This window comes from Eumetopias jubatus, unplaced genomic scaffold (assembly GCF_037043125.1).
Source record: "Eumetopias jubatus isolate StellerSeaLion01/CBP00866 unplaced genomic scaffold, mEumJub1_p1.0 scaffold_16, whole genome shotgun sequence".
NCBI lineage: Eukaryota > Metazoa > Chordata > Mammalia > Carnivora > Otariidae > Eumetopias > Eumetopias jubatus.
The window spans coordinates 91953999-91979038 of record NW_028274822.1 but is presented as its reverse complement, the minus strand read 5'-3'; the positions used below and the strand labels follow the sequence as shown (position 1 = coordinate 91979038).

The 25040-nt window shown below is 48.0% G+C and overlaps 1 protein-coding gene across 1 annotated transcript in view; it reads right to left on the bottom strand.

Annotated features, from left to right (window-relative positions):
* Window positions 1–13025: 13025 nt before the first annotated feature.
* PIWIL1 (piwi like RNA-mediated gene silencing 1) overlaps window positions 13026–25040 on the bottom strand; it is a 30771-nt gene continuing 18756 nt past the window's right edge. Inside the window, exons 16-20 of the mRNA XM_028089016.2 lie at window positions 24907–24977; window positions 24596–24749; window positions 15775–15900; window positions 13493–13640; window positions 13026–13358 (exon numbers count right to left, since the gene is read on the bottom strand). Of these exons, the coding sequence (XP_027944817.1) occupies window positions 13242–13358; window positions 13493–13640; window positions 15775–15900; window positions 24596–24749; window positions 24907–24977 (616 nt within the window). The 3' untranslated portion in view covers window positions 13026–13241. The remainder of the gene's footprint in view (window positions 13359–13492; window positions 13641–15774; window positions 15901–24595; window positions 24750–24906; window positions 24978–25040) is intronic.

Genomic DNA, 25040 nt, shown 5'->3' with positions numbered 1-25040 from the left:
CCTCCCAGCCTCCGTGCCAACCGCTCTGGCCCGCGGCCTGACGGGAGGCGGGCTCTCCCAAGCACCCAGGGGCCAGGGGCTCGCTCCCCACCCGGGGTCCCAGCCTCTGTGCATTTGTCATCCGCCCTTAAAGCAATGGTTTCCACCTCAACCCCTTCTCAAAATGCTTGCCTCATGATGCATCACTCTCTTTAACTCTGGTCTTAAAGTTCCTAGTTTAACCGCCTTGATGTTCTGCCTTATAAACGCACAATGGTCTGTACTGTCTAATAAAAACTACCGTGTAACTTTGTACGTGTCGTGCATTCAGTGCTCCTCACCCTCACACAGCGCTCTGAAGTCACTCGTGCAGGCCGTGCATTTTGACGCCCTGGCTTTTCGCCTTTCCGCAGCGAGCCGGGCAACACACAGAAAATGTTTACTTACTCAGATCATTCAAAAAAAAAAAAAAAAAAAGAGTGAGAAAGTCACTTTGTTTGGAGAAGTTACTGCTCCTCCAACCTGCCAGAAAGCTGAGAACGGCTCATGGCTTCCAGCGTCCCCTTCGGTGGCGTATGGATGTCTGCCACTTCCATTATTTGTCCCCCGCCACCCACAGCCGGCCCGCGGCGCGCAGCGCGCAGGAAGCGGCCCCCCCCCCCAGGCACACGCCACACCCACACCCTCCTAAGCTCAGCCCGTGCACACGGCTCCACACCAGGCTCCCCCATGGGCCCTCGAACAAGAGACTCACAGAGCTGCCGGCTGGTGTATCGGATTGCTTACTATTTTGTAATTCTTGTCCACTTGTAAATTGTTTTTACTCTTTATACATACTTTTCAGACTGCCTTTCTTTTGTAATTTACGGAAGGTTTATAAATGAATGACCAAGCTTTTCCCATTGTGTCTTCAAAAACTCTTGTAAATTGTAATATATTAGTGTGTGGTACATTTATTAAAAGGAAATTCGTCCGTGTGTGGTTCAGTACTGTGTGTGCGTGCATGTGTACGGTCAGTGTAAGATATTTTATAGAAATAAAATTTGTTATTTTATACAATGCCGTTTCTTCCGTATCTTCGTTTGAAACACTTTTGACCAGAGCGGCCTCTCGGGATTCCTTTCTCCCGTGCGCACCAGGAAACTCGATGGCCTTGCCTTTGCCGGCACTCCCTATTTCTCCGCAATGGTTGTGACCAGCACTCAGGAGTCGGTCACCAACTGCCGTCACCTCGTGCTGCTGGCGACAGCTGGTGGCAGCCCGCTCTGGCAGACGGAGCCAATGTTCCCTGGGCCTGAGGAGCACTCACAGACAGACAGCCGGGGCCCGGGGGGCGAATCGAACCGTATTTGTCCTATTTTGCGCTGGTCCCTTTACAATTCAGGTGCCGCATGTGACCTCGTGCCTGTGTGCGATCTGAACCGGCCAAACCCACGCGGCCGGGGCAGAAGGTCAGGGGGCACAGAGTTTCAGTTAGGCAAGATGAATAAACTGATGCACTAATGTAAAAAAAAAAATGCTAGGTCAAACGGAAAGTCTTACGAAAAAATAAATTCCAGCTGAAGAAATACTGACGCAAGAAATTATGGTGCACACGACAGTGTGAATGCCCTTTATGCCACCGCATGTTTAAAGATGGTTGAAATGGTACATTTTCTTACGTAAACTTTACCACAGTAAAACAAAACAAAACAAAGATAGCGAAGGTAGCCAGGACTAATGTTTCTCTCTTTTGAAAATATTTACAAATTTGCCAAAATATGGAGGCAGACCCAAACGCAGGCAAACCTGCAGGAATAATGAGGGGCTTAGCTTTGGTGAATACTACTGAACACTCGCACAGTACATGATGCCAGCTGTACACACTTCCAGAGAGAAGAAAACTGCCCCAACTCCCGAGGCCAGCAGAGTCCGCAGCAAAACTAGACAAAGACATTACAAGAAATCCACAGACCAAGAGCACCATGAATTTAAAAAAAATCCTTAATGAAATATTAGCAGATTAAATCCAGCAATATATAAAATGGATGACTGATCCACTATGCCCAGCTGTAGCTCATCCCAGGAATGAAGGCTGCCTGAACTTTCTGAGAAAAAATCAACACACTTTACCAATAGAACAGAAGACAAAAGCTATCTTTTGATGCAGCAAAAGCATTGGACAAAATTCGATCCCTATTCAGGAAACTAGGAAAAGAAAGGAATTTATCTCAACTTGATAGGATTAGCAGCCGGCACCATACGTAATGGTGAAAGACTGACCGCATCCCTCTTTTCATCCAAACCGAGCCAAGGACACCAACTTGACCAGTTGTGTTCAACATCGCACACACCACTCCTAAAACACCAGCCCAATGAGGAAAGAGAAGTCATACACTTTGGAAAGGAAGAAGTAAAATAGTCTTTGCAGATGACATGATTTTGTATTTGGAAAATGCTAAGACAGCAACAAAATGCTGTTGGGACTAAGAAGTGGATTTGGCAAGGTGACAGGCTACAAGGTCAACATACACAAATCATTGGTATTTCTACAAACTAGCAGGGAACAATTAGAACAGAAATTAAAATACAAATATAAATGGTATAATAAGTAAAAATATAGGTAATTAGTTATATTAGCATCAAAACCACAACATACTTAGGGATAAGTTTAACAAAATATGAGCAAAACCTGTATGCTGAAATTTATAAAACATTGCATAGAAATAAAAGGGCTCTTAAATAGAGATACAGGATATGTTCATGGTTTAGAAGATGTAATATTGTTAAATTTCCGATTTTCCCCCAAGTAGATCTATTGATTCAGTGAGATGCCAGTAAAAATCCCAACAGACTTTTGCTAGAAATTGATGAGCTGATTTAAAAAATGATGCGGAAATGCAAATGATCTACGATCACCAAGACGGTTTTGAAAAAGATAAACAAAGTCAAAAGACTCCCAATTGCCTGATTTTGAGACTTGTAAGGCCACAGTCATCAAGACAGTGTTGTTTTAGTGTAAAATGTGGACATTTAAGTCACTGGAACAAACTAGAGAATCCAGAAGTAGAGGCATACATACATGGCATGTTCATTTAAAGCCAAGGGACCAAGGTAGTTCAGTAGGGGAAAGAAATGTGGTGTTTTCTGGAAATGTTGCGGAAAGAGCTAATTATTTATGGGAGAAAACTGACGCTTATCTCACATGGCACACAAAAATTCAAACAGATCACAGTTCTAAATGAAAAAGTTGAAACCCTAAAGCTTCTAGAAGAAAATGGAAAATTTTGGACAGAGAGATGTTTTACATAGGACACAAAAAGCAGAAGCTGTAAGAACTAATAATTGGATTTCATCAAATTTAAAAACGTCTTGGGGCGCCCGGGTGGCTCAGTCGTTGAGCGTCTGCCTTCGGCTCAGGTCATGATCCCGGGTCCTGGGGTCGAGCCCCGCGTCGGGCTCCCTGCTCGGTGGGAACCTGCTTCTCCCTCTGCCTGCTCTTGTGCTCTCGCTCCTTCTCTCCCTCTCAAATGAATTAAAAAAAAAAAATCTTTTAAAAGAATTTAAGAATGTTTTCTCTTTGAATGATACTTAAGAGAACAAAACAGCAAGCCAGAAACTGGGAGGCAACGTTCATAGTACATATATCTGACAAAAGATCTGGATCTAGAATATATAAAGACATTTTACAATTCAATAAGACCAATTTTTAAAAAAAATATGCAAAAGATTTGGACAGCTATTTTATAAGAGATGTAAAAATGGCCAGGATGCACACAAAAAGATGCTCAATAAGTATCATTAGTCAGCAGGGCCATGCAAATAATAACCCGAATAACATAATGTTGTTATAACCCACAGCAATGGCTGTATGAGGTCATCTTATTTGGGTTAATTTTAGCTAGAATTCTAAAATTCTATTTAAGGGGCACCTGGGTGGCTCAGTCTGCCTTCGGCTCAGGTCATGATCTTAGGGTCCTGGAATCGAGTCCCGCATGGGGCTCCCGGCTCGGCGGGGACTCTGCTTCTCCCTCTGCCCTCCCCCTGCTTGTGTGTGTGCGCACGCGCTCTCTCTCTCTCTCTCTCTGTCAAATAAATAAAATCTTAACAAAACGAACATAAAATTCTATTAAAATGAGAAAGAGCGACACCATCAGATGTTGGGGAAACCACGAGCAGCTGGGACTCAGGCCTTGCAGGGCAGAGGCAGGGGAACGCGCACGGCGGAAACCGCCATCAGCTTACCATACGTCAGAGACACTCCGCCTACGGATCGAGCAGCTCCGTGTCTACGCACGTACCCAAGAGAAATAACAATACGTGTCCACGTCAAGGCTCCAGCAAAATTTCTTACAGTTTGTTATGATAGGCCCAAAGGCGAAACACCCCAAATACCCATCTCTTGACGACTAAACATGAAATGCAACCAGAGGAACACAGCTTAGCAAATACACACTTACACAGTCACACGCATGAGTCTTCGAAACACGGTCTGTCCCGAGCAGAAGACACCAGACCCAAAGGAGCACACACTATGGGATCTCGTTTTCATGAAATTCCAGAGGAAGTGGAAGGCAGATCATTGGTTGCTTGGGGACAAGGTGGGAAGAAGGACTGTTTGCAGAGGAGCAAGAAGGAACTTGTGGGAGGGAGGGAATAGGTATTTTTCTAAATCTGATGGAGGTGGAGACACAGGAGTGTATGCATTTGTCAAAACTCATGCAATTGGATTTGCTGATATGTAAATTATAACCCAATGAAATTTATTTACGTTGGGGCTCCTGGGTGGAGAAGGAGGATAAAAATAGGCCAGGCCGGGAAACGCGTCCATAGGAAAGAGCCGTGGGACCGAACGGAATCACCAAGGGGGTCGAGCAAAAAGCAGGGAGACCCTAGAGGCGCTCCAGCGTGGAATCGGGCGACACAGAGAAGGCACAGCGGGGCGGAAGGGGCACCGGGGGACAGCGTCCTAGCATCCAGGCACAGGAAGCCTTTCCAGGAGATTGTGCCCATAGGGTCGCTGATGAGGGCTAGGAGCTGACTGGTTAGCACCACGGGGGTCAGGGAGGAGCTCCGTAAGAGCGCGGATTGCGGGAGGAAAGCCGTTGGGGGCAATGCAGGTCTTTTGCTTTAAGGGGGCGTAACACTGACGCCATCCGCGGTCTCCACCTTGGGCTCCCTCCGGGGCACAGGTGTTGCCCTCGGCGATAACTAGCAGATAACCAGCCTGTGACCTCACCGCCAGGCCCCACGCTCTGCCCTGCGCAGAGAGCGCCTGGAGCGTCCTGGGTGGCCGGCTGCCTGTAAGTTACCCCGGAAGGGACTGAGCCGCAGGCTGGCTGGCTTGTGTTTGGGGACGACAGTGTCCTCCTGCTCTGGAGGGTACGTTACTGACCTCCATCCACCTTGTCACAGTTGGCCAAGTCGGCAGGAGGCCGAAACCAAAGAAGCCTGGATGGGCAAGGGGGCCACGGGGGGAGAGCCCACTGTTCCTGCGGGGGAGTCCCCTGTCCATGGGGGGAGCCCGCTGTCCGTGGGGGGAGCCCGTTGTCTGTTGGGGGGGGAGCCTGTTGCCTGTGGAATTGGTGGAGTGTACTGTCCGTGGAGGGAGCCCGTTGTCCATGGAACTGGTGGAGCGTACTGTCCATGGGGGGAGCCCACTGTCAGTGGAACTGGTGGAGCATACTGTCCATGGGGGAGCCTGTTGTCTGTGGGGGGGAGCCTGTTTTCCGTGGAATTGGTGGAGCGTACTGTCTGGCGGGGGAGCTGTCTGTGGAATTGGTGGAGCATACTGTCCGTTGGGGGGAGCCCGTTGTCCGTGGGGGGAGCTCATTGTCCGTGGAATTGGTGGAGTGTACTGTCTGTGGGGGAGCCCGCTGTCCGTGGGGAGGAGTCTGTTGGCCATGGAATTGGTGGAGTGTATCATCCATGGGGGAGCCCATTGTCTGTGGGGGGGGAGCCTGTTGTCTGTGGAATTGGTGGAGCATACTGTCTGTGGGGGGAGCCCACTGTTCCGTGGAATTGGTGGAGCGTACTATCCGTGGGGGAGGAGCCCATTTTCCGTAGGGGGAGCTCATTGTCCGTGGAATTGGTGGAGCATACTGTCCGTGGGGGGGTGCCCATTGTCTGTGGAATTGGTGGAGCGTACTGTCCGTGGGGGGAGCCCGTTGTCCGTGGAACTGGTGGAGCGTACTGTCTGTGGAGGGAAGCCCATTGTCTGTGGAATTGGTGGAGCGTACTGTCCATGGGGGAACCCATTGTCTGTGGGGGGGAGCCTGTTGTCTGTGGAATTAGTGGAGCGCACTGTCCGTGGGGGCAGCCCACTGTCCGTGGGGGTGGGAGCCCATTGTGGAATTGGTGGAGCGTACTGTCCGTGGGGGAGCCTGTTGTCTGTGGGGGGGAGCCTGTTTTCCGTGGAATTGGTGGAGCGTACTGTCTGGCAGGGGAGCTGTCTGTGGAATTGGTGGAGCATACTGTCCATGGGGGGGAGCCCGTTGTCCGTGGGGGGAGCTCATTGTCCGTGGAATTGGTGGAGTGTACTGTCTGTGGGGGGAGCCCGTTGTCCGTGGAACTGGTGGAGCGTACTGTCCATGGGGGAACCCATTGTCTGTGGGGGGGAGCCTGTTGTCTGTGGAATTAGTGGAGCGCACTGTCCGTGGGGGCAGCCCCCTGTCCGTGGCGGGGGGGAGCCCATTGTCTGTGGAATTGGTGGAGCGTACTGTCCGTGGGGGAGCCTGTTGTCCGTGGGGGGAGCTCATTGTCCGTGGAATTGGTGGAGTGTACTGTCCGTGGGGAGGAGTCTGTCGTCCATGGAATTGGTGGAGTGTACCGTCCATGGGGGAGCCCATTGTCTGTGGCGGGGGGAGCCCGTTGTCTGTGGAACTGGTGGAGCGTACTGTCCGTGGGGGGAGCCCATTTTCCGTGGAACTGGTGGAGCATACTGTCTGTGGGGGGGAGCCCATTGTCTGTGGAATTGGTGGAGCATACTGTCCGTGGGGGTAGCCCGCTGTCCGTGGAATTGGTGGAACGTACTGTCCGTGGGGAGGAGCCCTTTGTCCATGGGGGGAAGCCTGTCGTCCAATGGGGAGGAGACAGTTTTCCATGAGGGAGCCTGTCTGTGGGGAAGCCTGTTGTCCACAGAACTGATGGAGCCTACTATGGGGGAGCCTGCTGTCCATGAACTGGGGCAGCTAAGGAGCCACTCTAAGGGCCAAGGCACGTGGCAGCTTGGGCATCAGGACGCGGGGTACCGGGGCAAGCATATTATATTACAAGGTCTGAGATGTCAAATATGGCCCGAGTCACTGCTCATCTTGTGCTGCAGGGGTGGCTGAGCACCCCCGGCTGCAGCTAGTGGCACCGATTGGCAAGGTGGCACTCCAGCCAGGTGCTGGGAGGTTGGGACGAGCACCGGCTCCCCTGTGGCAGGAAAGACCCATCTTCGTCAGCCCCGGGCCAGGCAGTGGCATGGGACCCTGGCGGTGGCGTGGGACCCTGGCGGCTGTCCTTGCCCCGAGGGCTAACATGCCCGGGGGAGGCTGGCCTAACAAATGGAAAGCCTGTGCCATGAGGGAAATAGACGGGTTGAAAAATACGGAGTAACACAGGCTCCTACTGACCATAAAATGGCAGAAAGGGGGCCCCTCGAGGTCTCTGGTACATGGCTGTGGACAGATCTAAATTGGGGGCCCCGAGAGAAAACGTGAACGACCCGGTTTGGTTTTGCTAAGCCTATGGGAGCTATTGCCTAAGGGGAAGCACTTTATTCCCTTGAAGGCTCAAAGCAAGCCTGACGCATCGCTGAGTGCCCCCTCCGCTAATGGGGGAACAGCAGGGGTGTACACCTGCCCCTGGGGGCACGGTGGCCCTCCAGCCTGTGCACCGGGGGCGGCTGGGGGGCCCGTGCAGAATGAAGCCATCATTGGTCTCGCACCGACAGACAGACCGGACTGGCCCTGATAGTGAAGCTGAACACACACTCATCCACGGAAACCTCTTGAAATGTGGGGGAGAAATGGACTATTGACGGTTATGGGTGACAAATCAAGGTTAGACAAATTAGTCTCTACGGGTGGGCAGGCTTCGTCCCGGCTCTTTTCTCGTGTGTATGTCGCCCGTTACTGAGCACACTGTGGGCGTGGATGTTCTTCGGGATCTGGATCTCACCAGGACAGGTGAATTCGGGTTGCAGGACTTGGGAGTTCTCCTTCGCAAGCAGCCACATGGTTACAGGTGTGAAGTCAGGAGGTTGGAGGTCATAGCGGCAAGAGCCTAGGGCAGGGTGAATCTGGAACATTTCTGAGCATTAGCTCGTGCTGAGTACAATACAAACCTTCCCAACCCCAGGGCCGCCTGGGTGGCTCAGGCGTTAAGCGTCTGCCTTCGGCTCGGGTCATGGTCCCAGGGTCCTGGGATCGAGCCCCGCACTGGGCTCCCTGCTCGGCGGGAAGCCTGCTTCTCCCTCTCCTGCTCCCCCTGCTTGTGTTCCCTCTCTCGCTGTGTCTCTGTCAAATAAATACAATCTTTAAAAAAAAACAACACAAAAAACCCTTCCCAACCCCTAACATGGTACAGGCGTTACAGGCTTTTGCTGGTTGACCGGAGACCTTTTATTCCCCAGCTAGCGCCAAGATTAGGGCCTGTCGATGCCTTGGTTGAGAAGGGAAGCCAGTGGGGTCAGGGTACTCATCCCCAAGAGGCTTTCTTACGGGTGAACGTGGTAGTTAGACAAGTGCAGGCCCTGGGGTGCTAGCGCCAGACGAGGGCGGGGCGCTCCGCGAGGCTCCTGTGCAGGAGGGCGTGGCCGGGGCTGGCGGCGGTGACACGGCGGGAGACCCACTCCGGTTTCATCGGTTCAGTAAGACTGTTCGGGGAACACTGGTTATGTCGCTGAGGCTCCGAGTGGGAGGCTGTGTCTGAGAGCCATGTGTAGGCGGAGGCGACCAGACGACGTTAAAGACGACGGGTGGACTTTATGGACCCAATGACACCCCTTGGAAAAAACCGGCCTGGTACCTGGCTTCTCGGGTTCCCAGGGGGCCTGACCGGGTGAGTGAGGAAGGTCACTGCGTGGCAGGTACACGAACCTCAGGACATTTGGGGGACCTCAAGAAAGGAAGTAACCCACAGGAGAGTGTGACAGCATTTGGCTGGGCTCCTAGCCTTTAAAGGCTATTAAGGGCTCACTGCGAAAGTCCTTAGAAGTTTCAGCAAAGCAGACGCACAGGCCTCCACGGGGCTGTGAGGCATGGGACTCCTGCCGGCCTCGCTGCTGGGGGTTGTAAGGCTGCTGGGGCTGCCGGCTCCCCCCGAGAACGGCCAGGAGGAGGCCGATGCCCCAGAGCTGGAGCGCGGGCGACACTCCGCCCCGACTTGTCTCCCTCCGGCCTGGGATCTCCCCGCCCGTCACGGTCACTGCTGGGGGCAGTGGTCCAGACTGGTGAGCGCTGTATGGAGCCCTGCACAGCCCCGCCACGAGTCACCCTGCAGAACTCTGGCTCGACGGCTTGGAGCAGCTTGTCCGTGGGTACTGAAGTGTCTTCTCAGTCCGGAGGATGCCTTATGGACCCCCCTCTGCCTTCTACCAGGGGAAGGTGAGAAAGCAGCTGTGGGGGACAAGAGGGGACCCAAAGTCCTGTTTTTTAGGATGGGAAAGACACAGCCAGGTCTGTAGGCTGCTGGAAATAAGGAAAAGAAAATCGAGTAACATCCCTGAAAAACGCGCTGTCTTGTGCACAGTGGCTGGGGGAGCCTTAGCAGCACAGAGTTCCAGAATCACTAATCCATAGAGGAATGGATGTGGCCTCCTTCGGCCGCTAGGCTGATGTTCTCTTGGGTGCTTGAGAAGTCACGCAGCTGAGCACAGCGTCCGGAGAGGACAGGGAGCGTGGCTGGGGCACTGCAGGGTCCGGAGGGGAGCCGGGGAGACCTCTAGGAGTGGCGGGGTGCAAAATCGGGATGTGCAGTCTGCGGAGCAGCATTCAGGGCCCGTGATCACGGTTACAGCAACCGGGAAGCAGGGCTGTGGGGCGTAGGGCACAGACCAGTAGGAAAATGCTGCCCTGCACTGGTGTTTTTGCCCTGTGCTGAAACCAACCCCACCGCATGTGAACAAGCCGGGAGCTGAAGTCCCCACCGGGTCTGAGCCCAGGAATACGAAATGCCTACAAGAGGAGGGGGTGCGGACAATGTGTGGGACACCTGCCCCGCTCCAGACCCCGACAGGAAGTGTCCTGGGAGAAAGCTAAGGCATGTTCAGGAGGCACAGAAACTTGTCAAACAAGGGGCTGGAACATGACCGTGAATTCCAGAGGCTCCCTCTCACCCGTGGATGAGAGGGATGGAGTCAGAGAAAGCAATCTCCAGAGGTCCTATCCAAGTCTGAAAGAGGAGGGGGCCAGGGGCCCTAAGCTGCCTGCCGGTGCACCCGGCTGTGTCCAGGGGCAGGTTGGGGGGCGCTGCAGGCTCTGGGTAACCCCGGTGCAGGGGGGGGGTCCCTCTCACCACAAAGCCACAAAGGGGCTCTTCGTGGACACAATCCCTCGAAAATTTTACAATCTCTAGTTGTCACCCTGGACTTTTCAGGAACTGGGCTGGAGAGTACACAACCAGGGCTCTAACTAGCCCTTGAAATCTTGTGTCTGGAGGAGGATACCACCAATTCTGTGACCTTGAATCAAACCTTAAGATATAGAAACGTAATCTGAAGATTTGTGCCACAGCATCAGGTTGCCTTTGCTGCTGGAAAACAGACTATGTGACACGGAGAACAGAAACTCCAGGAGAATGCTCGGAGCAAGTAGCTGTGTGCTCCAGGAAACGCCACAATCTATGAACTAGAACACGCTCTCGGAGGGGTGAGGGGAGAGCCTGTGTCCACCCCCCAGCCCAGCCCCATCCCCACTGTGCTGAACATCCGCAGAGCCCCCACCAAACCACAGGGTTACCTCAGGGACTTCTGAGGCCGAGGAGTCAGACTGGGAAGGAAGAGCCTTCCGGGGTACAACTAGTGCAGATTTCTATTTCAGTCCGTTTCTGCTCTGTGGCTTGAAAGCTCTGCAGCAGACTCCCGCACGGGCGCTCTGCTCTCTCTGGGGCCGGATGCAGCCGCCACGGGCATCCAAGAGCTGACCGCCCTGTGCCCTCCGTCTTCTGGGTGTGCCCCCCTCCCCGGACGTTCCTGCAGGGAGCTGTTCCTTCACCCACGCCCCCATGGGCACCCTACCACCTGCACAAGAGCCAGACCCGACCCATCTGGGTATCACATCCGGTTCCAGGAGGTGTAGACCGCCAGGGTGTTCCTTCCAGGGGGTGAGGTGGACACCTAAACCTAGACTCTGTGCCCATCGGTCAAAAACAATGAAGAAGGCAGAACCGAGAGCCCCCATATCCTCTCGTCAACCAGACTCTAGATGTCTTCTCAGCTGGCATTTGCCCAAATTCCCAGAAAAACCATATGGGACGTGTCTAAGGGACAGTTCGGCTGGTATCTTCCCGAGACGTTCTGCTTCTCCGTCTGGCACGGGCCCAGAGCTCACGGTTATTACAAAGCAAATGGGGTGATGTTGAACAGATTCAATCCGGGAACCCCGCCTCAGAGGGAAGGAGCAAGTCAATCCATAACCCTTTTGGCTGAAACTAATTTGAGCAGGTTTTCTGTTCCTCACAGCCAAGTCTTTGACTTGAGTGAGGGTCTCTTGACTACTGCAACTTTTCCAGATTGCATTTACCAATTCTTCATGGTTTTGAAGACATTAAAACCTTTACACTTTAAGAGATAGTTAAAACCTGCTAGGAATGGCACTTCAAGGACTTAAAAGCTCCTGACTAGCTCTACAAATCTATACCAACAAAATGGCCCAAGCCCACCATTCACGGCTGTGGTAGACTTCCTCATACCCCTTCTCAGCAGGACAGCCTCGAGCGACTTCCGTCAGGGCATCTGGTCTCTGGCACTCTTCTGAAACCTCCCATTTCCTGTTCCTTTTCTTCTCGAGTTTACAGCCCAAGTAGGTTAAGGAACCTGGGCTAATAGCCAACGGCAATGTTAACAACAGTTATTAGCTTGAAGAACTAAAAGGAAAATAAAATGGTTTTCATTCATGTTAATGAGTCTAAGTCCAAAAAGCCTTTATTTGATAAGACCCAGTATAATGATGCTAAGATGAGAGGGGTTTATGTTGGAGCACTAATGTGCACACGCATCACATTTACAAGCAATGCTTAAAGGGGTTCTCAAAGTAGTTTTACTCATTAACTGCCAGCCAGCTCTTTGCAAAATTTCCTGAAAATTCCTACAACTATGTCCACGTGAATAATTGCAATCATCAACATCCCGACAACTTACAAACTCACAAACTACGGCTCTCCATTCTTGCCCTATGAATGCTGCAGCAGGCAGCTCCGACGCTGAAGTTCAAAAGTAACGCCAATTTAGTTTTTCTAAATGGAACTGTACCCTTCTGACAGAGTATGCCTTCCAGCATTTAAAAAAGTGCATTAAATGCATAAAGTACGTTTTCAGTAAAAACAAACTACACTGTTAGTGAATAAGGTGAGAATCCAATTTTATTTTATAACAAGTAGAAGGATGTCCCCATTGCAAACAAAATAAATAGTAATGTTAATATAGATTATTGGCCTCTTTTGTCAAAGAGTCTTAAAATGTTTCTTTGGACAGAAATTTAAAACTTTTCAACCATCTTCTTTTAACCCCCATACCACCTAGCCCCAAAATGAAATAAAAAGTTAGCCTACCTCTCCATAGTCTCCTACCATTCCCATACCTTGTACAGGTTATTCAATGGCAGCTTTTTATCTTTAAAATAGATCAGATACCCAAATAAAACCCTACCTTCCAGCTGTAGTGAGCTTCCCACTTTATGCCTTTCTCTCCTTCAAATTAAAAATATTTCAAAAAGAAGATGAATTAATATAGGTTTACAAAGTAGGATTTGCTCACTCCTGAACGTTACTTTCAAGTACGTTCTCACTTTTCAAATAGTTTATAATACAAAGTACCTTATCCATTTTTTTTCAAAACAAACAATTCTCACAATGTATTTGAAAAGCCAACAAGATGAAATATAAAATTTTAATTTTTACCTACAAGCCAGTCACAGCAGCAATGCTACAAACGAGACTCCAAATCTCCTAATTCCCTTCCCAAGTTTCATTTCTAGAAAGATAAACAGCTAAAAAAAAAAAATAAATAAAAGCTTAAAAACCCCCGAAGCTGCAAGGTCAAACAGAAGGAGCGGCTGCACGTCGTCTTGTCCCGCGGGTCAGAGGTAGTAGAGGCGGTTGGACAGGGACAGGTTGGGCTCCCTGTGAATGCTCTGGCCCACGAGGAAAGCCAGCTTGTGGGCGTACTGGCAAGGAGCAGGGACGCGAATGACGCCCTTGAGTGGAAGAAACACAGAGCTGTTACTCTCCTCTCAGTACTCACTAGAAAACCTCTGAAAACAGAGCAGCTCCTGTTTCGAAAAGTGAAGCTCACCCGTGTGAGCCCACGCCCCCAGGGAGACACACTTACTGGCCAGTTATAGTAGACGTGACACAGTTTGTACGTGAGCCTCTGTATGTGGTCCGGCTTCAGGCCGCTGCTGTCGTAGATGACGTTATAGTGCGTGGGGGAAACACTGCCACTTCTCACTGCCTGGCTCACGATAAAAAAATCATACCTGGAATTCCAAGAGAAAAGCCACATGGAAGGGAGGCTTACCTGTCTGAAAGCGGAAGTTCACACGGGTCCCGTTTCTTACAGTGAAAAGATCCTGTATTCTCATGGAAGCTAACCTCTTCAGAATGAAATGTGCTTCCTTCAAGTCCAGAACACTTGCTGCTCATGGACAATTCTGGAATGCTTGTGTGACCAAGGTTTCAGAAACCACTACTCCTGAGATTTTAAATGCATGTCACTGATGCCCCAGGGCATTCAATCTGTGCTCGGGCTGCCAATCACAGTGGTGTCCTCGAGCCACGCACGGCTGGCAGCCTGCATCCCGCGGGGCACGCTGGGGTGCACAGAGGTCCTGGAGGGCAGCAGCAGCAGGGAAAATCAGAGCAGCTCTTGTTTCAGGCACTGTCGTTCCCAAGATATGCTTTTACCACAGAACCTTCCCCCTCTTGCTGTTCCCACTGTTACTTAACAAAAACCTACTTCACTTTAATCATTAAGGATGCAAAGTAGGTTCTTGGAGGACTTGAGAACCTCCAGGGACAGAAGCAGAACTAGTGCAGGACCCAAAGGGTAAAGCAGACACCAGAACTGCAAACAGAGGAACAGGACATCCGTTTTTCCCACTGTCTGGGTAGCAGACAGTCACCTGACCTAGTAAAGCTATAAGGAAATTACCCGTGCAACTTGCTAGGTTCACTGAAACTAGACAAATCAGAACACCACGGCTGACCTACAACAGATTATTAGTGTTTTAGAAGCAGAAGGGTTTCAGACACACGAAACCACTTGCCCTAAAACCGCAGAGAACTCACAACAGAGTTGGGAGTCTGAGTCTCAGTTCCTGGCTCAGGCACATGGCGTCCAGAGTGCCGGCAGCTAACGGGACTGCAGCCCTAGAGGGGGGCTTCTCCGGACGCGGGTAGAGCCTCGGCAGCTAAGTTCTAAATAGCATCTGGTAAGAAGTAACGAAATGTTCCCCCACTTCATAATTCAACTTGGGTTTTACCCAGTCCGTTTCCATCAGCTGTCTCCAGGTCAATGCTAGCCCCGAGCTGTGGTTAACAGAGCAGGAGGAGTGTTAGTAGGGGGCGCGGTGGGGCCCCTCGGACGGGTTAGAAGGCCCTGCAGGAAAGGAACTCACTACGTTAGTAACTTAGCCTCTCTGTTCTCCCTCAGCTGATTTCCCCCATGAGTACAATCCTTCCAAAGCCCTGCCATAGCTAACACCTGCCTGAGAAAAAGACAGAAATCCCAGATAACGCACCTCAACATGGAAATTTCCATTCCCTGTCGCTGACACAACTGATTCAAGAGAACTAAAAATCTGTACTATCGTTTATGTACATAAAGTTAGTGTAGTGAAGCCTCATTTACCCAAGGTCTGTGCAGGAAGGGCGTTCCACATTAGCAGCTTTGCACCGAGGCCCACACTTCACCCTGATTAAAGCTGCCTTTTTAAAAGCTCCATCACACTGAAAAAGAGGAATGGTCCTAACAGTGCCCTCTCCTGAGGATGGCGTTAACCCGGACTGACCGAGGAGCTGCCACCGGCACGATTTACAGCACCTTAGGCCTCACACCATAAGAGAGTCTGCGAGGAGCCAGCAAGCTTCAGCACCTGACAGCTGCACCCCTGGGTGCTAACAGCATCGCCCTGTGGCCCCCCTGTGCCCGTGGATGTCCTAGCTAGCTGGCTTTCCTATGGCAAAGTGTAGCTCCAAGTTACATAAAAAGTTTTGTTTACTCAGAAGCCACTTTTCTTATCTGCAATTGTGTTTCAAATGCAACTTTCTGACCTCTGGACAACAACAAAGCATTTCAGATCTAAAAATTTTACTAGGGAACAAGAATCTGAGGATAAGGTTACATGTTAAAAACATACAAAAGCAATCTACAGCAGCAATTCTCACCCTCTGTATGTATAATGAGTGCCACAGACAATAACCCTCTCCCCCCAAAGAACACTGCACAGAAACCGGTTTACCATTTCAGACACGAACAAATCATAGGCTTTAGTAGTATTATGGGATCAAACTAATTGAAGACGTTAGTATTTATCAGAAAGAGAAGAAAGAATAAACGTGTTGAAGTTGATAAAGCAGAAAACAATCTTCATGTAACCGCACAGAACTTACCATTCTGGTCTGGTGACTTCTACGTCAATAACAGTCCCAGGAAGTGGGTTCTGAAGTCTTCCTCCAGACTGAGCAAAAAATCTGGCGTTCACTCGTTTCTTCACCACAATTACCGTTAGTCTTGGGCTTAAAGGTGATGATGATGAATGTAACGACACTGAGTCTGTCATGCTTCCAGGCACCCAATCATTCAGACATTCACATTCCCATCCTCCATTTAAACAGAAACCCCTCTCCCTCTCGAGGCAGAGTATCTGTCCAAGTTGTGAAAGGGCACACCACAGCTTGTGAGGACCTAGACAAGGACCAGGAGTCACCGGGGATGCAGTAAAGGACGGCATGTGACGCGGGGTCACGCAAATGTTCCGTCAACAGACAAGCACACTGCTGGCCCAACACATGGAAATTGTACATTCAGCATGCTTCGAAGCACACAATTTGGAACACTCCTCAGGGGGCATTTTCTACTAGGTGAAAAATAAGATCTGGAGTCTAAAATTGCTGGTAGGGAAGCTCATTTCAGCAGTGTCCAAGTCTAACCCAGCACTACTGGTTCACGAGGTATCGGGGCTCCCTGTCTCCCTCCCGGGGCCTAGTCACCCCTCAGCTCACCAACATGCTGGCAAGGGACGCACCCTTTACATCCCCTCTGCACCTCACTGCCCAGTGCCACTCTCGGGCTGGTTTCCCTATGCCCAGATGGAGCTCCCCTCCCCCGAGCGTCCAGCACTCCACCAGAAGCCATCTGCTGGCCCCTAATGTGCCTTCTGGCACTCTGGAGGGCAGCCCTTCAGGGGGCAGCACATGTGGGCTGGAATACGTTTCACACCTTTTCTACCATCTCTGAAAGGTTCATTTCAAATCCTGTTCTTGAACACACAGCCACTCCAGAGTACAGGGACTGGCACACGGAAGGCACTCGGGAACTGTGCTGGTGTAACGTACTGGACGTTTGAGAGAGGACCGTTACCAATTCCTGTGCCAATTGGCACCAATCCCTCCATTCCTCCCGTGTGCCCTTTTCCCAACCAGAACATTAGTTCTCACAGAGCAAAAATACACTTGATTCCAAACTGTGGGACACAGAGAGCTTTACACGCAATGGGATCTGGAAAGTCTGGCTTGGGAAGGTCGTTCACAGTAATGCTATGTGGACAAATGGTCAAAAAGAACTTGAAGTGGGAACTTCCATCTAATAATCAATCTCATTTTGCTCCTTCAGGATAGTCAAATAAGCAAATCCAGAAGGGATAAGGGGGGTGATTTCACGTAAACAGAGGGTATTTGTAGAAATATCACCATCTACCCATGGAAGTCTAGTGCTGCCCAGTTACTGTGGCTCTGGATGTAATAAAGCCAGTCTCAAGAACCAAAAGACAAAGTGGATTTGAGTCTTCTGACATCACAAGAAACAACTTACCAAATGTCAGGACAGAAAGGTCATAAGTATGAAGTGACGTTTTGATTTGTTCTTCTATCAAATATCCTAAATCAGCTAATCCATTATGCATTTTAATAAAAAGTTAACATCAACATTTCAATTAAAAAACAAATACTGCGGTTCTAAGAGTAATTACAAATATTTACATCCAAACTGCATTTCTTCAAAGTGAGAAATCATTCTTGGATATTATTTTACTTGCTACACAACTTTAAGTTTTTTCTAGACGAGTTATCTACCATTTATTGAGTGCTTACTGGGTACTGTATGAAGTAATGAGTTGTTCTTGCGTATTCCTTTCGACAACCTTGGTTAGTTCCTTCCTCATCTCACAGATGAAGGCAACGCTGGGATGAACCTAGCTCTGCTCCCGGGATGCCCTGCACTCGATCACTAATCTTGGCAGTTACCAAGTACAGCACAATTCACAATGTGAAATCCACTTCCTGGGACAGCTGGTTATGCCTCCATCCAAGCCACCACTTGAAAGCCCTTCCCTGCACCAATTTACCCCGTTCCCTCAATGGGAACTGGGCAGGTAGCCCCAGCAGGCACCCTAGGCTCAGGGCCGCACACTGAGTGTGAACAGGGGTCCTGTTCAGATACTCACCAGGGCTACCATCTCCTCTGCGAGAGCAGTTTCTGCCCAGGCTTCTGGGAACCAAACCCGAAGAACTCAACAAAGTAGAAGAGGTGCAGGCTCCAACATGGCCACAGGGTGCTTTCCCCATATCCTAAATATTCAGCTCAACACTGGAAGATGAACGGACACTATGACCTCTACTCTTTACTTTTTAAAAAATTTTTATTTAAAGATTTTTATTTATTTGAAAGACAGTGCACACAAGTGGTGGGGGGGAGCAGAGGGAGGGAGCAGCAGAGGGAGAGGGAGAAGCAGACTCCCCGCTGAGCAGGGAGCCCGACGTGGGGCTCCATCCCAGGACCCCGGGATCATGACCTGAGCTGAAGGCAGACGCTTAACGACTGAGCCACCCAGGCGCCCCTACTCTTCTCGAAAATTTCCTCTCCTCCAGGTGTGAGGAAAAGGCCACTGAGGCTGGACGATGCTGAGGGTGAAAGTGGTAAAAGAAGAGGAGACAAGCAGGCAGCCGCCGCATTGGACGCTCCCTGCCCCTGCTGCCAGGCCACAGCCTACAGGGACGGCACTTCCAACTCCGAGAAACACACCCAATAAGGTGTACAAAATTTTAGACACCAAAAGAAAATTAATACCATTATTTTAGTGAGAAAATACAAGCACTAGGATTTTTAAAGATAAAGAGGCCCCTGGGTGGCTCAGTCGTTAAGCGTCTGCCTTCGGCTCAGGTCATGATCTCAGGGTCCTGGGATCGAGCCCCGCATCGGGCTCCCTGCTCTGCGGGAAGCCTGCTTCTCCCTCTCCCACTCCCCCTGCTTGTGTTCCCTCTTGCGCTGTGTCTGTCAAATAAACAAAAATTTTTAAAGATAGTAAAGAACATTAACTTTCATTTCCAAGACACTAGAAAATGCTTATTAGTATTTTAATCTGAAACACAATTACTTCAAAAGAGATAAAAAAAAAAAATCCCTGACTTCTTTGAGGACTTACTGGCATAATAAACTCATTTTAAGAAATGTGCAGAATCTCAAAACCAATAAAAAGAGGTCAAACACCTTCACATATAATGGTGAAGCTTGCAAATCTCAGAGACAAAGAGAAAATGCTGAAAGCAGCTCAGGACAGGAAGTCGGTAACCTCCCAGGGTAGAAACATTACACTGGCAGCAGACCTATCCATAGAGACCTGGCAGGCCAGAAAGGACTGGAATGATATATACAGGGTACTAAATGAGAAAAATACGCAGCCAAGAATACTTTATCCAGCAAGGCTGTCATTCAGAATAGAAAGAGAGATAAAGAGCTTCCAGGACAAACAGAAACTAAAGAATTTGTGATCACTAAACAGCCCTGCGAGAAATATTAAAGACGATCCTTTAAGCAAAGAGAGAGCCCAAAAATAACGAAGACCGGAAAGGAACAGAGACCATACACAAAACCAGGGACTTTACAAGTAATAGCAATGGCACTAAATTCATGTCTTTCAATAGTTACTCTGAATATAAATGGGCTAAATCAATGCCCCAACCAAAAGACACAGGGTTTCAGACTGGATAAAAAAGACCCATCAATATGCTGTCTGCAAGAGACTCATTTTAGACCCAAAGGCACCTCCAGATTGAAAGTGATGGGGTGGAGAACCAATTACCACATTAATGGACATCAAAAGAAATCTTTTTTTTTTTTTTTAAAGCTTTTATTTATTTATTTGAAAGAGAGAGAATGAGAGATAGAGAGCATGAGAGGGAAGAGGGTCAGAGGGAGAAGCAGACTCCCCGCTGAGCAGGGAGCCCGATGCGGGACTCGATCCCGGGACTCCAGGACCATGACCCGAGCCGAAGGCAGTTGCTTAACCAACTGAGCCACCCAGGCGCCCCGACATCAAAAGAAATCTTGGGTAGCAATTCTCATATCAGACAAATTAGATTTTAAACCAAAGATTGTAGTAAAGGATGAAGAGGAACACTATATCATACTTAAAGGGTCCATCCAATAAGAAGATCTACCAATTATAAATACATATGCCCCCAACATGGGAGCAGCCAATTATATAAATCAATTCATAACCAAATGAAAGAAACACATCGACAATAATACAATAATAGGAGGGGACTTTAACACCCCACTCACAGCAATGGACAGATCATCTAAGCAGAAGACCAATAAGGAAACAAGGGCTTTGAATGACACACTGGACCAGATGGACTTCACAGATATATTCAGAGCATCTCATCCTAAAGCAACAGACTACACATTCTTCTCGAATGCACATGAAACATTCTCCAGAGTAGATCACGTACTTGGTCACAAATCGGGTCTCAACTGGCACCAAAACACTGGGGTTATTCCCTGCATATTTTCAGATCACAATGCTTTGAAACTGGAACTCAATCACAAGAGGAAATTTGGAAGGAACTCAAATAGTTGAAGTTTGTTAAAGAGCATCCTACTAAAGATGATTGGGTGAACCAGGAAATTAAAGAAGAATTAAAAAGATTCATGGAAACAAATGAGAATGAAAACACAACTGTCCAAAACCTTTGGGATGCAGCAAAGGTGGTCCTAAGAGGGAAGTATATAGCAATACAACAAGTGTTTCTCAAGAAAATAAAAAAAGTCTCAAATATACAACCTAACCTTACTCCTAAAGGAGCTGGAGAAAGAATAGCAAATAAATCCTAAACCAAGCAGGAGATGAGAAATAATAAAGATTAGAGCAGAAATTCATGAAATAGAAACCAGAAGAACAGTAGAACAGATCAACAAAACGGGGGGTTGGTTCTTTGAAAGAATTAATAAGACTGATTAACCCCTAGCCAGACTTATCAAAAATAAAAGAGAAAGGACCCAAATAAAATCATGAATGAAAGAGACCACAACCAACACCCAAAGAAATAAAATTATAAGAACATATTATGAGCAACTATATGCCAACCAATTAGGCAACCTAGAAGAAATAGATGCATTCCTAGCAACATATAAACTATCAAAACTGAACCAGGAAAAAACAGAAAACCTGAACAGACCTATAACCAGCAAGGAAATTGAAGCAGTCATCAAAAATCTCCCAAAAAACAAGAGCCCAGGGCCAGATGGCTTCCCAGGGGAATTCTACCAAACATTTAAAGAATTAATTAATACCTGTTCTTCCAAAGCAGTTTCAAAAAAATAGAAATGGAAGGAAAACTTGCAAACTCTTTCTATGAGGCTAGGACTACCTTGAGCCCAAAACCAGATAAAGATCCCACCAAAAAGGAGAATTCCAGACCAATATCTCTGATGAACATGGATGCAAAAATTCTCATTAAGATATTAGACAATAGGATCCAACAGGACATTAAAAGAATTATTCACCACGACCAAGTGGGATCTATTCCTGGGCTGCAAGGATGGTTCAACATCCACAAATCAATCAAATACACTACATAAATAAAAGAAAGGACAAGAACCATATGATCCTCTCAATAGATGCAGAAAAAGCATCTGGCAAAGTACAATATTCTTTCTTGATTAAAACTGCACAGTGTAGGGATAGAAGGAACATACCTCGATATCGTAAAAGCCATCTACAAAAAAGTGCACAGCGAGTATCATTCTCAATGGGGAAAAGCGGAGAGCCTTTCCCTTAAAATCAGGAATGCCATAAAGATGCCTACTCTCACCACTATTGTTCAACATAGTACTAGAAGTCCTAGCTTCAGCAATCAAGACAATAAAAAGAAATAAAAGGCATCTGAATGGGCAAAGAAGTCCTCAAACTCTCAGTCTTCACAGATGACATGATACTCTATGTGGAAAACCCAAAAGACCCCATCCCAAAATTGCTGTAACTCATACAGGAATTCAGCAACAGGATATAAAAATCAATGCACAGAAATCAGTTGCATTTCTATCCACTAACAACGAGACAGAAGAGAAATTAAGGAATTGATCCTGTTTATAACTGCACCAGAAACCATGAAGATACCTGGGAATAAACCAAAGAGGCAAAGGATCTGTATTCAGAAAACTATAGAACACTCATGAAATAAATTGAGGAAGACCCAAAGAAATGGAAAATTGTTCCATGCTCATGGAGTGGAAGAACAAATATTGTGAGATGTCTACGCTACTAGAGCAATCTACACGTTTAATGCAACCTCTATCAAAATACCATCAACTTTTTTTCAAAGAAATGGAATAATCCTAAAATTTGTATGGAACCAGAAAAAACCCCAAATAGCCAGAGGAATGTTGACAAAGAAAAGCAAAGCTGGCGGCATCACAATTCCGGACTTCCAGCTCTATTACAAAGCTGTCATCATCAAGACAGCATGGTACTGGCACAAAAACAGACACATAGATCAATGGAACAGAACAGAGAGCCCAGAAATGGACCCTCAACTCTATGGTCAACTCATCTTCGACAAAGCAGGAAAGAACGTCCAGTGGAAAAAAGACAGTCTCTTCAACAAATGGTGTTGGGAAAATTGGACAGCCACCTGCAGAAGAATGACACTGGACCATTTCCTTACACCACACACAAAAACAGACTCCAAATGGATGGAAGACCTCAGTGTGAGACAGGAATCCATCCAAATCCTAGAGAAGAACACAGGCAGCAACCTCTGAGACCTCAGCCGCAGCAGCTTCTGGCTAGACACGTCTCCAAAGGCAAGGGAAACAACAAAGGCAAAAATGAACTATTGGGATTTCATCAAGATAAAAAGCTTTTGCACAGCAAAAGAAACAGTCCACAAAACCAAAAGGCAATTGACAGAATGGGAGAAAATATTTGCAAATGTCTTTTACCAGGTAAAAGGCTAGTATCCAAAATCTATAAAGAACTTATCAAACTCAACACCCAAAGAACAAATATTCCAGTCAAGAAATGGGCAGAAGACATGAACAGACATTTTTCCAACGAAGACATCCAAATGGCCAACAGGCACATGAAAAAGTGCTCACCATCGCTCGGCATCAGGGAAATCCAGATCAAAACCTCAATGAGATACCACCTCACACCCGTCAGAATGGCTAAAATGAACAAGTCAGGAAACGACAGATGTTGGCCGGGATGAGGAGAAAGGGGAACCCTCCCCTACACTGTTGGTGGGAATGCAAGCTGTGCAACCACTCTGGAAAACAGTATGGAGGTTCCTCAAACAGTTGAAGATAGAGCTACCATTCGATCCAGCAATTGCACTACTGGGTATCTAACCCAAATATACAAATGTAGGGATCCGAAGGGGTACGTGCACCCCAATGTTTATAGCAGCAATGTCCACAATAGCCAAACTGTGGAAAGAGCCAAGATGTCCATCGACAGATGAGTGGATAAAGATAATGTGGTGTGTCTATGTATTACACACACACACACACACACACACACAATGGAATATCACTCAGCCATCAAAAAATGAAATCTTGCCATTTGCAGAGATGTGAATGGAACTAGAAGGTATTACGCTAAGCAAAATAAGTCAATAAGAGAAAAACAATTATATGATTTCACTCATGGGCATTTGAGAAGCAAAGCAGAGGATCATGGGGGGAGGGAGGGAAAAATAAGATGAAAATAAAAAGGGAAACAAACCACAAGAGACTCTCAAGTCTAAGGAACTGAGGGTTGCTGGGGGGGGCGGTGGGTAACTGGCTGAGATGGGCATTAAGGAGGGCACTGGGTGTTGTATGCAAGTGACGAATCACTAAATCCTACCTCTGAAACGAATAAATACGCTACATGTTAAGTGAATTTAAATAAATTTTAAGTAAACATTAAGTTTTAATTGATGTATCAATTAAAAATAAAAAGAATGTGTAGAATCAACACCTAGAATCTGGCCACAGAAGACTTGGAAGTGCCCTCCAATTCAGCCAGAAATAAGAAGCAAGATCTTAATGCCTGCCCCACAGGTCAATAAAATCACCCTGAGCCCAAATATAGTCAGTCAACAGGTTCCAAAATCGCTCATTTCTGTAACAATACCAAATGCTGGCTAAAAAGGTCTGACAATAATAACCAGTGTTGCAAAATATGCATGCGCTAGCACACAAACAGGCCTCTCGGATTTCCCGAGTATCCTTAAAAATCAGATTCACACATCTTTATGATGCATTAGTAAGCTCTTAATACCACACAGTCCCTGATCTCAGCTTGCTCACAATCTGACAGAGCAGCAAAATGTAACCTACTGGAACGGCAGTCTGGAGTCGGTGTGCGCTGTCACGGCCCCATGGCACGGACGAGGCGGTCTGTAGGAAAGCGGAGGAGAGCCCGGTAGGGGTTTAGGGGCGCCAAGCACGCCACCCTCGCACGTGCACACCATCCAAGAGGAGAAGTAACAACGTCTCCTAGGAGACTAAACACATGCCAACCATCTTACCTAGATCAAGTACCAGTCCCGTCAAGTTCACAAAGAAATCAAACAGGTATTCATTGTACCAAGAAATCAAGAAAGAGTCAATTAAGATGGCTTGGAATTTATTCTAATAACCAATTCTGTGGATGCCTATATACGTACTGGAATTCTCAGACGCCCACACGTCAGGGCTTTAGGTGTGAAAGATGGCAGGCAGAGAGTTGGCAAAAGTGTCTTCATGGGTCTTTCCTCTCCTTGAAGGGAGGGACCCTCTACGTGACCATTCTGCATGTCCAGCCCCTCCCCCTTCCACACCCTCAAGCCTCGCTACACCCCTGAGGTTATTAGGCTCTCACTTACCTTTGCATTTGGGAACACTAATTTCAAAGATAAAAAGGTATACTTTTATAAAGAGAAAATGCTTTACAGTTTGCATGCTTACTTGTAACCTCTACCAATGGATTTCAGGCAATCCAAAAACTGTGGTACTTCGTAGTTAACCAGTGTTTTCAGCTGACCATCTCCTACACCATCCCGATACACGATAATTCGACTAGGCATGTATTCATTGCAGCTATTCCAAGCCCTCAGAGCAGCTGAAAGCAAGCCAGAAAAGTTTTAAATCAATCAACACAGAATAAAAACGGTGTGTTGCTATCAAATTCTGCCCAGAATTTCAACAACATAACTTGAGGATAATTTCTTGAAGACCCCAGTTCAGAGACCAGGATGGAAACACTATAGGAGACTAACCTTGCAAGCAGACCTTGAGTCCATCTACAAGCTCTTGTCCTCGATCTTGAAATACACAGCGAGAGAACCAGCTGTTCAGAGAGACCAGGATGAGGGTGAGAACAGTACTGTCTACAAGTTGTTCCTTCTGAAGC